At 37.9% G+C, this 17,396-nt stretch overlaps 1 protein-coding gene across 1 annotated transcript in view; it reads right to left on the bottom strand.

Annotated features, from left to right (window-relative positions):
• Positions 1–11,533: 11,533 nt before the first annotated feature.
• The window catches only part of ABCC9 (ATP binding cassette subfamily C member 9), a 107,435-nt gene continuing 101,572 nt past the window's right edge, over positions 11,534–17,396 (bottom strand). Inside the window, 1 exon segment of the mRNA XM_032472850.1 lies at positions 11,534–14,240. Within this exon segment, the coding sequence (XP_032328741.1) occupies positions 14,103–14,240 (138 nt within the window). The 3' untranslated portion in view covers positions 11,534–14,102.

Genomic DNA, 17,396 nt, shown 5'->3' with positions numbered 1-17,396 from the left:
GGTGCCTTGAAAAAAATATACATAGACAGACTTAACGAAAAGGAGTTTGGACAGTCGTTAGGCAGTAGTGGTAAGGATTTTGATTGGACAACACCAAGCACCTGCTTTAGGAGGTTGATCAGGAAAAAGAGGCCAAGATGGCATTGAGGGTTACGTTGCTAAGTAGAGTCCCTTCAGGCTCCAAAACTCTGTGACTGGCAGAAGGGGACGCTGGAAATTATTGTGTTAATTAGAGAAGGAAAGAGATCAGGGGAGAATGGCAATGTCAGTAGACAATATACAAACAAATACAAAAGGAATGCTACAGGGCCAATATGGGGAAAGCATAAAGTCACAGGCGACAGTGACATGTATTGTGATGACAGAGAAATAGTAGGAAAATTAAGTAAGAAGTAGACCACTGAGGAGAATTATGGGAAGATTTGCAGCAAGTCCACATCCGAATCCTGTGAAAATTCTAGTTTTTTGCTATAACACACTCTTAGGATTCAATTTTTTTCTAATGAGATACAGTCTTCTAAATGGGCGATTTCAAGTCAAGGGTTGGACTTCTTTTGAAATGACAGACTTTACACCTCACTTTTTAGTAGTCAGTACTTTCAGTTGATTAGTTCACAGTAAGGGCATGAAGACTACACATAATGAAAGTTAATTTTAAGAAGTTAATAAGTAAATTTTTGGCAATAATACACCTAAAGACACATAGCAGCCCTTTGGGAAAAAAAGGTGGAGAAGGTGTACTATAAAAATATTACAGGCTTTTTCTTTTCCCTTTCTGTTCCTTTCCTGATTTTTTTTTTAAAACCAACTCTTTATGTCTTTTTTCTTTAAGTAGTTTTTCTGCACTGCATGAAAGCTGCATGAGGACATGTAGTTCTTAACCTTACTTAGATGTTACACTTGGCATTGGCTGGCTCTGTTTCCCTTGACAACTTTTGAGCCTGATGGAGATGTATCTGTATCCCTGAAGGTCTTTCTGGACACACAGTAGCATCTCAATAAATATTTATTATTGCTTGATCTCTAGTTCCTCGCCATTTACTCCTCGTCTTCTCATATTAAGTTCCAAAGAATGAACATTTAAATTTACCTCTGAGAAATTTGTGAAGGAAATCAATTTCTTCAAGAACGCACTTGCTACTTCAGGCTTATGTGACGGGTCTCCTTATTTAATCACTATTTTGCTGCCGTCCACTGAGAGTTTTCTTCTCTGTTCTATAATTTCCTAACTGTTTTTTCAGGAATGAAGACTAATTTGTGCTTTACTCCTAGAGGAGACCTACAATAGGTTTAGAACAGAGCTAGCTTTAAATTTTATGATTTTCTTAACTATTCAGGAATCCTGCAAGAATCTGTTCATGTTACGTCCCGGAGAGATTGATGCAATGATTGAGAAGCAATTCAAGGATATCTGTTCACTTATAAGTAAACATCTTTTAGAGTCCTTTTAGACCCTTTAAGCATCTTATTTGCAGATAAAGAAGTTTCTGCAATTCTCATTCTCTTAAGAAGCAAAGTTTGTCAGGTGCCTTCAAACAAGTGAAGAAAGGCTGATACTCTTCCTGTTTGTCTGCTGCTTCGATCATCAAACACAAATCCGTGAAGTCCTTGAAAGCTCTCTTGAGATAAACGGTGAAGTCTTTGCATTTGATGACCTCACCTTTGACTTGACTTGTGAATTTAAAACTCTGGGTTTTCCTGAGCCATATTAGACTTAAGAATTTGGAGAGTCTTCAAAATGACAATGGAAACAATTCATGTTAGCAGCCCAAATAACAGTTGGTCTGTTTGCTTGGTGTGCTGCTTTATTAGTGTCCTCATATAAACCACTTTGGAACATATTGGTTTGGAATCAGCTTAATAAAACTGTTACATAAACTAATAATCAAAACAGCATGTTATAAACTCACTTTTTTGGAGTTATCATGAAATGGGAATGATAGTATAACTGTTCATACTTATCCATTCCAATGAGTTCAGAGAACATTTCTTTTCGAGATATGTATCTATTTATGTGCACAAATGAGGGACAGAGCTTCACTCTCCTTTAAATTATGTCACCCCGTTGCCTCACCGATCTCCATTAGAACCGTCAATGAGAAAGATCTCCATCCAGCTTGCATGGTTAGCGCCTCGAACTTCTGCCAGCTGACAGGTGTGAGTCTGAGCGTCAGGAAGGGGGTGTTCATAACAATCACTACCTTCTTATTATAACCAGGGAAACAAGTCAAAGTTCCTGCTCCAGTGCAGTTCTTAGAGAGGAAGCTGTTAGCAAACAAGTAGACAAGGAATACGTTATATACTTACCAGTGGTGCTAAGACTTGCAAAGAGAGTAAAACAGGATAAGGATTGAGATGACCTGGGGCCAGGGATTGGCAATTTTGCATAGAGTTCAGAGGAGGCCTCTTGAAGAAGGTGGAATTTGAAAAAAGAATCATCCAAGTGCCCAGGCAGCTCAAGAGCAAGTATAAAAGCTTGATGTGTTTGAAGAACAGTGAGAAGATCAATGTATCAGATGCAAACAAGGAAAAGCAGGAGATGAGATGAGAAACGTGGGAAATGCATTCACTGATCTCCTCATGTCTCCATTTACCCGATGCATGAAGCCTGAGAGCCTGCGTATTCCAGGTGATGAAAAACATTGAGCTAATCGTGGGGGCAACTCTGTGAAAATTAGGTTATTTTCCTCATCTGACACGAGTCGATTAGAGTACAGCACAATGACATCTAAAATCAAATATCTAGCAGGTAGAACACTACAACAAACACAAAACATCTGATCCCTCATCCCAAACTCTTTTCACTGAAAAATATCTCAGAGGGATAATTGCTAATCCAGTGGTCCTGCTACATGGGAAACGCTGATGCCCCTTCAGGCTTTCATGGAGGAAGGATGGAATAAGATAGAGTATCTTTGGCTCCCAAATTAAAACATCTTTCATGAGAAGGTATAAGTGCTTCTAATAAAGCACATTTAAAAGTTTCCCTGAGTAGGGAGGGGATAACCCAAGTGGTAGAACGTGAGAGCTTAGCATGCAAGAGGTCCTGGGTTCGATCCCTGGTACCTCCTCTAAAAATAAATATATAAAATAAATCCCCCCCCCCCAAATTTCCCTGGAGACTCTCCTGTCTTCTTAAGTTTAAGAAACTCAGAATCATTCTGAGGACAAGATGGCACAATCCACGTAAATTGCTTAGGATGGTGGCTGGCCTGTTATAAGTACTTCTAAATGTCAGTTCATATTAATAATTAGGGCTGGTTTGGGTTTAGTGATTGTCAAAAAGATCTCAGAGCTGGGCATAGCAGTGGAAAGGGGAAGGGATAGACCCACAGATTCCTATAACTATTATTTAGCTATTTTTCCGCATCTAAGACCAAAAACAGAAAACACAGGAGAATACCGTTTTATAGGCTTGAGTATTATTTTTGAGATCTCACCAACCTTCAGAATGCTAACCATCCAATACTTGTACTGGCATCGCCTCAACACTTGAATTTAATCAAGACTTGGGACTGAAATGGAGCCAGCCAAGATACTGGTAATAAAATAAGGACCCAGGACATCAACATGTCTGGTTTACTATAAGAGTGTCTCCAAGAGAAAAGTGGTTCCTTCCATCAAGCAGAGAGTAGCCGTGGTAATTCTTTTCTGCCAGTAGGGTGCAAAATGCTAGTGCTAAGTAAAGCTGGTAGGGTCTCTTCCAAGAGATGAGGAATAGTAGCTGTCACTGTTCCTTTTTCCCAGCCCTTGAAATTATGCCTTGATATTCTGATGCCAAAGAAAGGCAAGTTCGCATGAGCCTGGGATCTGTCTTGCCATAAGCTTCTCTGAAGCTCTTGGGGAAGTAGCAGTTCCCAACAATGTGTTGATCCATGGCTAAGCTTTCACGTCACTGTGTTTTGAATAAATCAGTGACTCATACGGTGCTTGGAAAGAGAAACCTGACATTTTCCAGAACTCTCTGTAGGGAGCTCCTTATTGCCACCTTTCAAAAAATGCCTCCTGCATAAGGGATTAGAGAAGTTGAAATTTTTAAAGTCATATTCAGACTCATTGACCCCAATGATCATTTGCCAGGATTTTTTTCTGCTTTTAAATGACCTGAATTTTCCCTTAGGTAGAAATTACCTGTGCCAGAAAAGCTTTCACGAGGTCAGTTTTCTAAACAGTTTCCTATTAGAATTAAATATTTGATATCTGGTGCTAATTTAAAATGTCGAATTACTTCCTTTACTGTTAGAATAAATCAGGTAATAAAATGCTATCCTTTCTGTTGAGTCTTTTTTTTTTAGTTGAGGAATTGTGTAAGTTGCATAAAATATACTTTTTGCTTCAATTCGTAGTTTTAGCTTTAGAGTCAGAAAGATCAGTTCTGCCATTTCCTTGGCTGGTGGCTTTGAACAACACAATCACTTCGTACCTCAACTTCTCTTCTGTGAAATGGAGATACTACCATCTACCTCTCAGAGTTGTATAGATTAAATGAGGTGGGTACGTGAAGAATTTAGCACAGGCCAATGACACTTAAAACATAATATTTTCTCAAATAATTATAACTTTAATGCAACTTCCTTAATTAACATTTACTTAACTTATTATGAAAACATATGTTTTCTTAACCTGCATTTGCTAGTATTTTTGGATCAAGAGTAAATAAATAATAGTGCTGGTTAAGGGCATATTTTTCTTAAGGATTTTGAGAAAATGCTTCCAGAATATATAATTTACCTAGTTAGCATTGTAAGGTTGTGTATGTTTTTCTATTTTTCTGTGTTTTTCAAATCAATAATGGATGATGGATTACATAAAAGGCCTTTTTAGCATATACCAAAATGACTTTTTCTTTCCCCCGTCCTGGCCAGTTAATACAGTAAATAAAGTCACTAGGTTAAAAAAAATTGAATTATTTTTACATTCCTGTGATAAATTCCAGTTGGTCATGGTAAATTATTATTTTAAAAAATTGCTGGATTATTTTTCCTAATATTTATGTAGGATTTTTGCATAAATATTTATAAATGAGATTGGTCTGTATTATCTGCCCGTGGTATCTCTGCCTGATTTTGGATAAATGTTATGAGTCTTTGTAAAAAGAACTGATGCGTATTCTTTGTCTATGGATTGAAATAGTTTAAATAAAATAAGGATTAGCTACTTCTTGAAATCATCTGAGTCCAAATTTTTTCAGAATAGTTCTTGGCTCTTCGAATCCTCCTCATTCTCTTTTTTTCCCTCTGGGACCCTGATTTCAGACCTTCTAATTCTGTCCTCCACAACTTTCCAGTATTCTTGTTTCCTACCGGCTTGTTCTGTGTTGCATTCTAGATACATGCTAGATCTGTTTCCAATGGAAAGAAGTCTCTCATCCTTTAAGCTTAATTACTATTTAATCTATCCATTGAATTTTTAATTTTGATGGCTTTTTAATGACTTCTAAAAATTGAAGTATATATATTTTTTAATTTGTTTTTCTGTGTGTGGGGGTGGGGAGCTATTCTGTTTATTTACTTACTTATTTCTTTTTAATGGAGGTACTGGCCATTGAACCCAGGACCTTGTGCATACCAAGCATGTGCTCTCCCAATGAGCTATATACCCCTCCCCACAGAAGTACAGTTGATTTACAATGTTAATGGATTTTTTTTCTTTTCTAGAAGTTCTATTTGGTTATTTTAAATTAATTTCTCTTTTTCCCCGCCTTTTAAAGACCTCTGTATACAACTATGTAGCTGCCATACAGATCACGGATCAAGACATAAAACATGTCTATCACCCTAGAAAATTTCCTCCTCTGCCCCTTCCCAGACCCTCATTGCTCCCCACCAGAGCTAACTCTGTTATAACTTATTTTGTTATCAGTTTGTTTTGCTTGTTGCTGAGCGTGGGATACATGGAATCATGTATAAAGACGCCGTGTGCTATCTGTCTTCTTTCCCGCACCGTAATGTTTGTGGGCTGTGGCCATATCGTTTCGTATACCAGTAATAGTATTTCATTGTGTGATTCAGCCACTGTTTATTTAGCCATCCTCCTGTTGATGGGCATTTGGGGCTGTTTTTGTTTTTGTTTTGATTCTTACTGAATAAAGCTACTCTGAACATTTCAGTACAAGTCTTTTCACGGACTCATTTCTCTAGTGCCCAGGAATGGAAATGTTGAGTCCTGTTAAAGGGACATATTTAGCCTTAGTGAAAACAGCCAGCTTTCCCTACTGTTATGCATTCACACTTCAACAGTGTAGAGTTCCACCTTCACCAACACTTGGTATTGTCAATCTTTGTGGTTTTAGTCATTTTAGTGGGTAGGTGGCTGTTTTTAATTTGCAATTTTTATTTGCATTCCTGACAAAGAATGATATTGAGTACGTTTTCACTTCCCTTTTGGCAAATATACATATTTAAAAATCTCTTACAGATTGTTTTATTATTTCTAGTTCTTGTGCAAATACTCTTATTCATTGTGTCTCTTGATTCCTATCCTAGTGGTTTTAATTTTGAATGTGAGTTAATTTAATTGATTTTTTTCTCCTCCCCAGGGGAGCTAGGTTCGACCCCCAGCAGACTGATTTTGCATTCACCTTTTCCAACCTCAAGGATATCAGTATTCTGGAGCCATTGTTCTATAATATTTCAACTTGAATGTATCATCTCACCATTGTAAAATTGGAATTCCTATCAAACTTTTTAAGAAGGAAAAAGCTTATTTTTGTTCTTAAAAAAAAAATCCCTGTAATACTACTAAGATGTGGCATATGTAGTGGGTCCTCAATGCTAATATTTCATATCAGAATGTGCTCTTCAAATCATGAAATTCTTTCCCCATCATTTAATTTGAGGTTCACAAAAACCCAGTGAGGTCAACAGGCAGTGGCTGCCTTCCTCCATCATGCTTTCTTGTTCCCCTTTTTGCAAATGAGGAAATGGAAACTCAGGCTTTCAATGGTAAGTCCAAGGTCATTCATTCAATATATGATAGAACCAAGGCGAGAACTCAGGTCTTCATAGTTCTACATAGACTGACATAACCATTTTTTTATCATATATCACATATCATATAAATCATTTATTCCCAGGAGAACTTACTTGGTTCACTAATTTTTAAAATTACTTTTATTTTTTTAATGGAGGCACTGGGGATTGAACCCAGGACCTCGTGCATGCTAAGCATGTGCTCTACCACTGAGCTGTACCCTCCCTGCCCTGATTCCCTAACTTAGTCATTAGTCTAGTGCAACACTATGGCTATGAGTGTGAGCTTTGAAGTCAGATTGCCTGGATTTGCATCTCAGTTCTGCTAAATCTTCAGCAAGTAAGCCAGTCTGAAACTCAGCTCTATAATGGGGATAATAATGCTTACCTCACAGAATGTTTGTCAAGATTAAATGAGATTCTCCTTGTGAGGCTCATAGCCCATCTTCTCCGTATATGTTAGCTATTATTATACTTTCACCAGATTTTTAATAAGATGATTTAGGCAGTCTGCACTCTCCTGATACCTGCATTGATTTCGCATTACTCCTCTGTTCTTTGCCGCTTCCTCACCCAGCTCCCTCACCGGGTATTTGCTCTCTCATGTTTAATACAAGACGGTACTAGACATTACCGAGATTATATGATATTTAAATCATAAATCATTATGTCATCTCTAGGCTTTATTGGCACACGTAGCTAAGCGTTATTAAAATATTATTTAAGCCAAGAATTTCCCATGAAATATTAAGGCTTGCTAATTTTTTCCCTACGTTTTTGGCCAAAAGCCTAGATGCCTTGTGTTTCCAATATAAAATTTTACTGCATCTAATATACGCTGGAAGTTCAGTCAAGTGGGAACAAAGAAAAGAAGCTCCTATTTTCAGGTGAACTTTTGTCACCCCAAATCTGCCTTTTGCCACTTTCTCTTGCCCGTTCACCAAGGCGACAGCAAGTTCAGTGCCTGGACCAAGTGCTTGGCACTTAGAAATTGAAGTGATAGGTCTCTGGGAGAATTGGGGGGTGCCTCTCTAAAGTATGCTTGTGATTGCCATATGGGTTGAGACTCCTTACATGAGTGGGATGGTGCAACCCCAGGTGAGTGTTACTGCTCATTTTGAATGGTTGGCTGTGAAAAAGAAGTTCCACAGGCTATGTGTTACGCAGCCATTCCCACAGGGAAATAAAACTTGGGCTCCAAAGTCAAGACTTGGAGGTAATTGCTTATGACAGGAGATTTTGTCTTGTTTTCTATTTTTAAAGAAAATTACGTCCTCCTTTTGGACTTTCCCTCTCTCTGGTGCAAAGGTAGGTGTGGGAACACATGAAGAATGCCCAAGAGTTTAGTCAACGACCTCACTCTCGTGCTCATGTGACTGTTCTTCCTCTCTCCAAATTCCCCCTTTTTTTCCCCCCCAAAGGAAGACAGCCAGTAGCCAGTGCAGTCTCATCACTCTTTTTCTGGAACTACTGGTTGTGACTTGAGTTCATATTCTTGTTTTCATGTCACTCTCCAGATGTGTTAAATTCTTCTCAGCAGAAGACATGACTTCCAATTGGCTTATACCTTCTGGCCACAGCTTTTTAGGCCAGAGGTGGATCCTTAACCCACAGTGAGGTAATGCAGATTTGTTCAGTCACACGTAAGATAAAAAGATGAGCTTAACAAAGCAGATGTTGATACTTGGAAATTGACAGTCTGAGAAATGGAGATGGTTGTGGATCCGGGCGCTCCAAGATTTCATCTGAGAGAGGAGTGGGTCATAGAGGCTGCACCGGCCAGATGAGAGCGGAGTAGACAGAGGGATGGAAAAGGCCACACAGAAGGGCAGAAGGGAGCCGCGAAGACAGAGAAAGAGAATTAGGGAGTGGACGGTGCCTGAACTTGGCCCAGTCCTCACTGTCCCTGACATCCAATAGGTCTGCATTTCCTAGATTCCAGTGCACAAGCATCCTGTCAGTAGCACCCCTGTCTCTCTACTCCCATCCCTTCATGTTTTAAAAGTGCCATCTCTGGATTCAGACAGATTTTCAATCAATGATTTGGGGGTAATTCATTTAAATACTAGCCTCAGTTTTCTCATCTGTAAAATAAGGACAATAAAGGTAGTTCTTTCAGAAGATTTTATACTGTTTTTCATATACTAGAAAACTTTGTACTCCCTGACAAATGATCTCTCTGACTCACACTTTGTTACACAAAGGTGACACTTAGCAGATAGTCAACAGATTATCAATCAAGATGAAATAACCAAAGTTGATGCTCAGGCAGCCTCCTCTAGTAGTGGGACAACCACCTTTCAAAAATGCCCAGTTCACTACCTTTCTTAACAATTACTATCATCCCTTTGTCGGACTAAAAAGAACCTGCTCACAGTAACCCAGCAAAGTGTTGCCACTGTTATCTTAAAAACTGGTAGAAAAAGTGGGTTGAACTTCCTATCATCGGAAATACATTTTATGACTTATCAAGAAGTGAAATTTCTTCCTAAGGTGACTTTGTCTCTGGAAGATACATTTGAAAAATTTTGCAATTGTAAGGATCTCTTTAGGACGTCCGTTCTAAGCACTTGTACTTGACTTATCTATGCATTGTGTTAATATATGTTGTAAAAATTCATAGCAACTATATACATCTTTAAGGCAGCAAGTTAAGATAGATGTGAATATATACACTCGTATGTGTGCTTGGGGTGGTGGGGGACACCCACGTGTACTGAGAGGTCAGGACAGAGAAGTGGAGAAATAACGTGTGAAAGAAGGTTCCTAGTACACTTCTTTGGATTGAAACTGTGGAGGATTCTGTGTATGTCTATCAAAGGATTAATGAACATTTCGGGTATCTGAAAGAGATTAAGAATTTAAAAAAATTGCTCTTTACTTACCTAGTCTTGGAATAAAGCTCCAACTACTATGAGTCAAAGTACAAATACTTAGATATGGAACAGTTGGCCTAAATTCACTTGGTTCTGATAATATTAAAGGTCAATAGTCTTTCCCTTCATAAAAACTGATAACGTGTATAAATAGCACATACTGTAGCCCTCGCTAAGAGAAAAATGAGAGTGAAGCAGCATTAACCTGTGTTGCACTGTTGCTTTTATAGGAACAAGTTATCTATTTTATGCAAGGGACAGATGAAGTGAAAAAAATCAATCGTCTGAAAACAGTTCTTTGCCATTAATATATTGTATATATTTGAAGATGGTCTGTGATGGTTGGTGGCACTGAGATCCCAGAAGGCATTCTTCTTCCAGCCAGTTAACATTTTTAGCGAGGTATGACTCCCTTAATCTTTGTCAATTTAGAAACAGGGCATTGGTGATCGTAGGATGAATGCCTAGGGAAGGGAAATTAGCTACAGCCCATAGAAAAAGCAATAATTTAAATCCCATGGAGTGCATATGTAGAACGAATCTATCAGCTTTCGTATGTCAGCAATGATGTTACCTATAGGAAAAATGTGAAGGTGGAATGGGGAATCACTGTCACAGGCAATCTGCCTTCCTTCCATCTTGTGAAATATTGATAGTGAAACCTCCCTAAACTGGTCACATTTACACACTATGAACGTTTGAAAATATGAATTCAAATTCAGCAGAGCAATGTGCAAATGATTAAACAGGTAATTCAGATGTAGGGGAGAAAAGCTTTGCATCTTGGTGAGAAACTTTTCCCTTAGATCGCATATTGCTAATTAAACCACAAAACAAAATAAAAATAACATTCAGAGTCCCTGTTTCTATCTTCTCAGCCAAGTTTCAGTTCATTTCACTACGTTTCCCTTATGATGGAACTAAGGCAATTCATCCAATGACACGGAGAGACGTGTTCTGGAAGTCCAGGATAGGTTAACCACGGCAAAGACAGGAAGCATGCGGAGATCACCTTCCACAAGCATGTTATGTGTAATAAAAAGAAAAGAGGGTGGTGACTGGGGTAGATCAGTGACTCCCAAACTTGGCCAATTATAAATCTTACCTAGAGGCACTTGCTAGAAATACATCTACAAGCCTTGTCACAGAAGAGTTTGAGCTAGGTGAACCTCACCAATGCTTGAGCAAACCTGTTGTAAATGATGTGTAGTTACTAAAGAAAAAATTCAGCTTAAGTTACAGGATACAGCCTCTTGGCTACTGTTTCTTATGCTAAAAGGTTTAAGATGAGAAGATTGCACTTAACTCTGGATAATGGGTTCATAAGGGAATTATCATAGTAGTGTAAGTCACAGAGCTCCAAAGAATGTAGCACCAAATAAGTGACAAGAGATATATTGGAAGACAACCATAAGAACTGATCAATAAACCTTCGGAAAAAGTCCAGACATCCAGCTACTAGAGATGTAATAAAATTTAATGATATAACTTTTCCACTTGATGGAAACTTCCCTAGACCCTCTATATAAAACTAATGAAGTGCATGGCTGTGGCAGGTGTGAAACAAAATTGTCAAAGGATGATCAGATATTGCCTTGTCAACTGGTGTTAATTCACATCTATTGATCAGTCCTGATTGATATCCAATGAATGGTATTATAAGTGGAAGAATGATCACCCTTTTTAATCGAGCAAACAAAAAGAGTAATTTATTATACAACACCAAAGCAATGTATTTTTACAGTAGGATAAACATAACACAGAAAACGAAGAGTTACAGGCACGTGGCTAGTGGTGAAATTGATCAATGGATCAATCAACTACACTTATTGGGGCCTGCTGTGGTCCAGGCACTTGTGTTATAAGCCAAGGGCACAGAGACAAACAGGACGTGGTCCCGGACATCAAGTATCAGTTACTCAGAGGGGCCTTCTGGTATCTAATCCAGAGTGAAGTTGACTTTTGAATTGATCATGAGGAAGAGCATGAAAGTAGAGGATGCACAATCCTTTAAGAGGAGTATTATTTCTCTCTCAACATTATCAGTAACCTTGCTATTTTCACATAAAGCTTAATGTACTTACTGCTTTTAACGAATATTAAGGAGTTACAATTGGTAAAACTGATTTGGTGAATTTAGATGTAAATTTGTGAATATGAAATTTGATTTGGGAAAGGCTGGTCTTCTATAAATATGCATCTATTTAGTAAAAACATATTTCAAGATGAGTCATGTCTAGATTCAAAGATCATGTGTATAACACAAGTGATTAAACAATTTAAAAAATCATCCTTGAAATTTGACTCAATTTAGTTTTGTAAATAATTAAACACTCAACTTCAGTGACTACAGGTTATATGGGAACCAGTAACCATTTAGGTGTAAAAGTGGTGTGATTTCCTGTTTAGCAGAGTTAGATATGCTTCTGCTGACATTACGTTAGCAGTATACTTTACAAATATTGTGAGGGATTATTTCTAAGGGTAAATCCCCATTTCTCTGTAAGAGTGAGGAATAACTTGGGACTAAGCATCGTGTAAATTTAGCCTTACAAAGCATTTGCATAGCAGAAATACTTCCAGGAGATGGGTGGATTGTTTAGGAAATATTTTCAAGATCAAATCAATAGTTACTGATTTTGTTCTGTTTTGCTTTCAGGAAACAATATGAGGAATTTTTTCCCAGTGCAGTTTATATATATACTACAAAAGGTGACAATTCAAGCTAAATAACGAGGAACACTTTTGTCCATCTTTGTGAAACTTATTTTAGGTAAATGTCAGGACTCTATATTCAGGTGCCAGCCCAGTCCTAAGTTCTGGATACACAAACATTACAGATTTTCCAAGTATGAATATACAATACAATAAACTGAAGACAAGAACTACAGGAAGGGACTGTATATTGTCATTTTCCATCAACCTGTAATTCTTCAAAAATCTTACAAGCACATGAATCCTCACATGAAAATCAATGATATTTACCAGATGGGCATAGAATTGCAGTAGAAAGCTTTGGCTGCTAGCATGACTTTTGAGTATTTTTTGACTTTATTTATATTCAAGCAAAGCATAACACTAATATCCCATAAATTCTGACGTACTCTTAACATGCACATTAAAATTAGAATAAAATTTTGATACACCTTTTACATGTACATTAAAATGAGAGCAGGAGCAAATGTATACATGTATGACACCAATGGAAATAAATGTCTAAAAGATACCCTCTTCCTCCTAGAAATAAACATGTTTTTAATATATACATACCTACATATGTATATTCATGTATGTATGTATACGTGTATTTTGTGAAAATAAGGCCACTTGCCTATGTTCCTGAATCTTGAAAAAATGTGGAATTGCAGGGCTTGAGGATCATAACCACATCTAATGATTAAATCATGGAAAGCTGAAGCTGTCCTGCCACTGCAGGACTAAACCTAATTACTTTCTGAACTTCAGTCTGGAAAAGGCACATTATACCTGGTATCTTAAGACCCCTGCTCCTACTAGACAGGGAACAAGTGGAAACTTTGGTGTCATTTTTCAAATTTTTCAAACTCTTTTTATGATCTTTCTAGTTAAGGTTTTGGCTTTACAGAGTTATTAAAAATATGACAACCTGTTGGTGACTGGAAACAATTTAGATGGAAAAAAAGAAACCAATAAAGAAACATCTGTGTTACTAATGGTAATGAGTACAGAAAAAAGTCTCAGATAGTAGATCATGAATTTTAGGGGTTCATTTTCTAACTGATTAGGAAAACCTGTCCTCTTTTTAATTTCTTCCAACATCTGGAGACACCAACACAAAGAAAATTTTATTCTCACAAAGAAGAGCGTAATAATACTGAATCCTCACTGTAACTTCCACGCCTGAGAGCTATTTCAGACTTAAATATAGCTGTTGATTTACCACATACAGGAGCTTACATGTTTTAATACAACCTGTTATTTTTAAAGGTAATATGGCTTAATCACCAGAAAAACATCAGTAACGAGCGTATGAAGCAATAATAGCTTGGAAAACAAAACAAAGAAACCAGGAAGAAGAGATGTCAACACAGAAAACACAATATTAGCTGATAAAGTGTTATCATTACTCGTTACAAAGTCCCACAACAGAACAAGTAAACTTTACAAAAATGTGTCGAAGTTTAAGATGCCACTTTCCAAAGGTTGAGCTCATGATCCATTAAAGTAGATTATGACGGTGTTGTGCTAAATACACGTATGGTTTGAAGACATCCCTTCACATGTCTGCGCGAACGAAAGAAGCAAATACTCCATCTTCCTGGGCCAAGAGGCTTTCTGGAGTGTCATATTCTAAAATATTTCCTCGCTTCATCACAATAACTAGGTCCGCCGTCAGGATAGTGTGAACCCGATGCTGTGAGTGAATAGAACACAAGTATTCGTTACAAATTTCAGGCACGAGCCAAAGCAATGGAAAATGCATATTGCAGCGATTATTCAAGGACATTTTTTTATCTTGGGGAGCCAGGAGGTGCAAGGGGCACAGACCCTCTTTTTCTTTCTTATTTAAAGTACGATTTATTTACATACTTTGAAACCCCGGCCAGTGTTTTATATAGGTTGTATCAAACTGAGTGTAGCTAATATAGGAATTTCGTCATTTTCATGGTAGTATAAACAGGCTAACAGATGTCTGTCAAATAAATTAAATAAGCAGAGCCATCGTGAACCAGTTAGGTTATAGTTTAGTCTAGACTAAAATTATCTCTTGTGTAGAGTCAACTAATTCCCTGGGCCAACACACAATTTGGAGAACTCCAGAAGGTGGTTCAGTTCTGGGAAGACAACGTGGAGAGGTCCATTCTGGCATGCAGTGTTAGAAGGAATTATCCACGATGTTAGGCATGCTGTCTTTTTGTCTTTAGGCATCCCTGCCACTCATTCATTCTCTCTCCCCACATGGTACCCTTTGGAGAGATGCTTTGGTGTTAGGACTTCATCATAATAAAAGCTATCACTTACTGAACATACACTGTACATTAAGTACTCCACACACACACGTGTTAATCATCAGAATGTTCCTCAGCTGTGGGTGCTATCTCTCTCCACTTTATAGGGGACACCCTTGGGGCTCATAGAGGTAAAGATAAATCAGATCACTTTGATAATAAGGAGCAGAACCAGCATCAAAACCAGGCTTCTTAACTTCAAAGTGTGAGATATTTCCACTCTGCCATCAGACTGTTTTGCAGAGAGTATCTGGTATTTTAGAGAATTGTTCACCTGTCAATATTAGCATTATGGTTAAGAACACAGGCCTTGAAGTTAAAGTGGACTCTTGTTTTGGTTTCACCCCCTGTTAGTTGTGCCATCTTGAGCAACAAACTTAGCTTTTGTATGCCTCAACTTCCACATCTGTAAAGTGATGGTAGTAATAGGACCTGCCTTGGTGAAGATCCATGAGATAAACCAAGTTAAAAAATATTCAGCACCTTGTCTGATACACACAAGCAAATAATAAATGTCAGCCACTGTACTTTTTGACTTTTAGAATTTACAAGGAAATAAATCTTTGCAGTGGGCTTTTTCACTACTCTTGCTAAGACCAGTGCTCCCAATAGAAATATAATGTGAGGCATGTGGAATTTAAATTTCTTGGGAGCCACAGTTGACAGGCACAAATAAACAAGTAGAATCCATTTTAATAATGTCTTTTAACCCAATATACCCCAAATGTTATTCCAACATGTAACCAATATAAAAATTATAAGTGATATTTTTTTATTTTCTTCTGTCAGTACTAAGTCTTTGCAATCCAGTATGGATTTCACACTTACAACACCTCTCAATTAGGATGAGCCATATTTCAAGTGCTCAATAGCCACATGTGGCTCAGGGCCACCATAGGACCTGGATCAAGCAAGTCAAAACACATGGCATGCTAGTGGGACTGCCAAACCTAGGAAAAACATTCTGTTTAGCTGCTACACAGTCTTCCAAATTGTCTTCTCCTAACAACCCAAAGTCCAACCTAAGCAACCCAAAGTCCAACCTGAAGCCATCCCCAGAAGCAAAGGCTTAACATTTGCCCAAGGCCATGTATTGGAGTAGTTACAATGTTCATGCTTTCAGAAAAGCAAGCAGTCATAGTTGGTACTCACAACTATGGGGGAAACAACATGTATGAGTGGGATAAAGATGCCAGCTTAGAACATGCACCATTTTGAACATCTTGAGACAAATCTCCATCATTCACTAAATACTGGTAATTAAGGATAATGTTTGTTTATCTTTGAGAAAGAACTAGAGCCAAATGCATACCTATGCATTTAGAAGAAAATAAACTTAATAAGCTGTTTAATATCTGCTGTGCATTTTCCTTCAAACAATTAATTCTTCAATAACCATATCATAAATATAAAAAAAAATTTGACTTCCAAATCCATAAATGGAATATTATAAACATTTCTCTGCTATTCTAAAATGTTCATTTTTTCCCAAAATATTGAAAAACCTGGCCTATAGAACTCAATATACCCAGTGTTTATTCCATTACTCCAAAATATTTTTTACTTGACGAAGTGTGGTGTCAGTCGTCGGAACGTTGATGACATTTTCAAAATATTTCCAGAGAAATTAACCACATCCAGGGTGAAGAATAGATCACTTTCAAAAATAAATGCTATGTACTTTTTGGGGAAATGAGGGCTTCTTTTTAGAAGCCAGAGAAAGTTATCTTTTTAAGTTGTTCCACAATTTTCAGTGGCACTTGGCAGAAGTAACAGAACAACTTTTATCAGGGAAGGAAAAATAGTGACTCTTAATAACACTGGGGATCGTTGTACAAGGGAGTCCACCACAAGTCGGTGCAGCTCTCCCTCCTACGAGCCTGGTGTGAGCCTCACAGTAATCTGTCCTGCCCCAAAGCTTTCCGGGTGTCCAGGGGAGAGAACTCGAAGTATCCTGGTGGCCAGCTCCACACCAGTGGTCTCGAAATTAGGAACAGGTGAAAGATAGACAAATAGACAGAAAAGTATTCAGTGAATGTAGGAGAACAGAAGTCGGGTAAGAGAACATAATTTTTTGGTGAAAAAATACAAATTATGCTCAAGCAATCTTCCAGGTGTTGACTAAGTGGGACCATCCAACAATATCATGCTCCATGCAGAGCAGAGAAGACTAGTCTTTTGAGTAGGCAAAGGTCTGTTTTCCCCCATTTTAATCTGCCCTTTTGGAGGCAACAGGAAGATCTTTCTCCCCCCAAATATCTCCTTATCTCTCAGTGAGAAATTTTTTGAAAATATTATAGAATCATTTTTTTCAAGTAGCTACTTCTCTCACTCATTAAGTCATTCACACTTTAGTGTAAATGGGTTAATCAGGTGACTCCAGGGCAGAAGGAATCACTGAGTTCACCAGGAAAGTAAGAGAAAGTGGGTTTTTCTTTACTTAGGCCCAGTTTACAGAAGGTGAGCCCAGATGGGGAGTCATTTCCAGCCACTGTGAAAAAATTGCCCTTCCAAGGATACCCATTCTTCCACACACCATTCACAAAAACAGAAGCATGAGC

This window comes from Camelus ferus, chromosome 34, assembly GCF_009834535.1.
Source record: "Camelus ferus isolate YT-003-E chromosome 34, BCGSAC_Cfer_1.0, whole genome shotgun sequence".
Classification (NCBI taxonomy): Eukaryota; Metazoa; Chordata; class Mammalia; order Artiodactyla; family Camelidae; genus Camelus; species Camelus ferus.
This window is presented reverse-complemented; position numbering and strand designations above follow the sequence as displayed.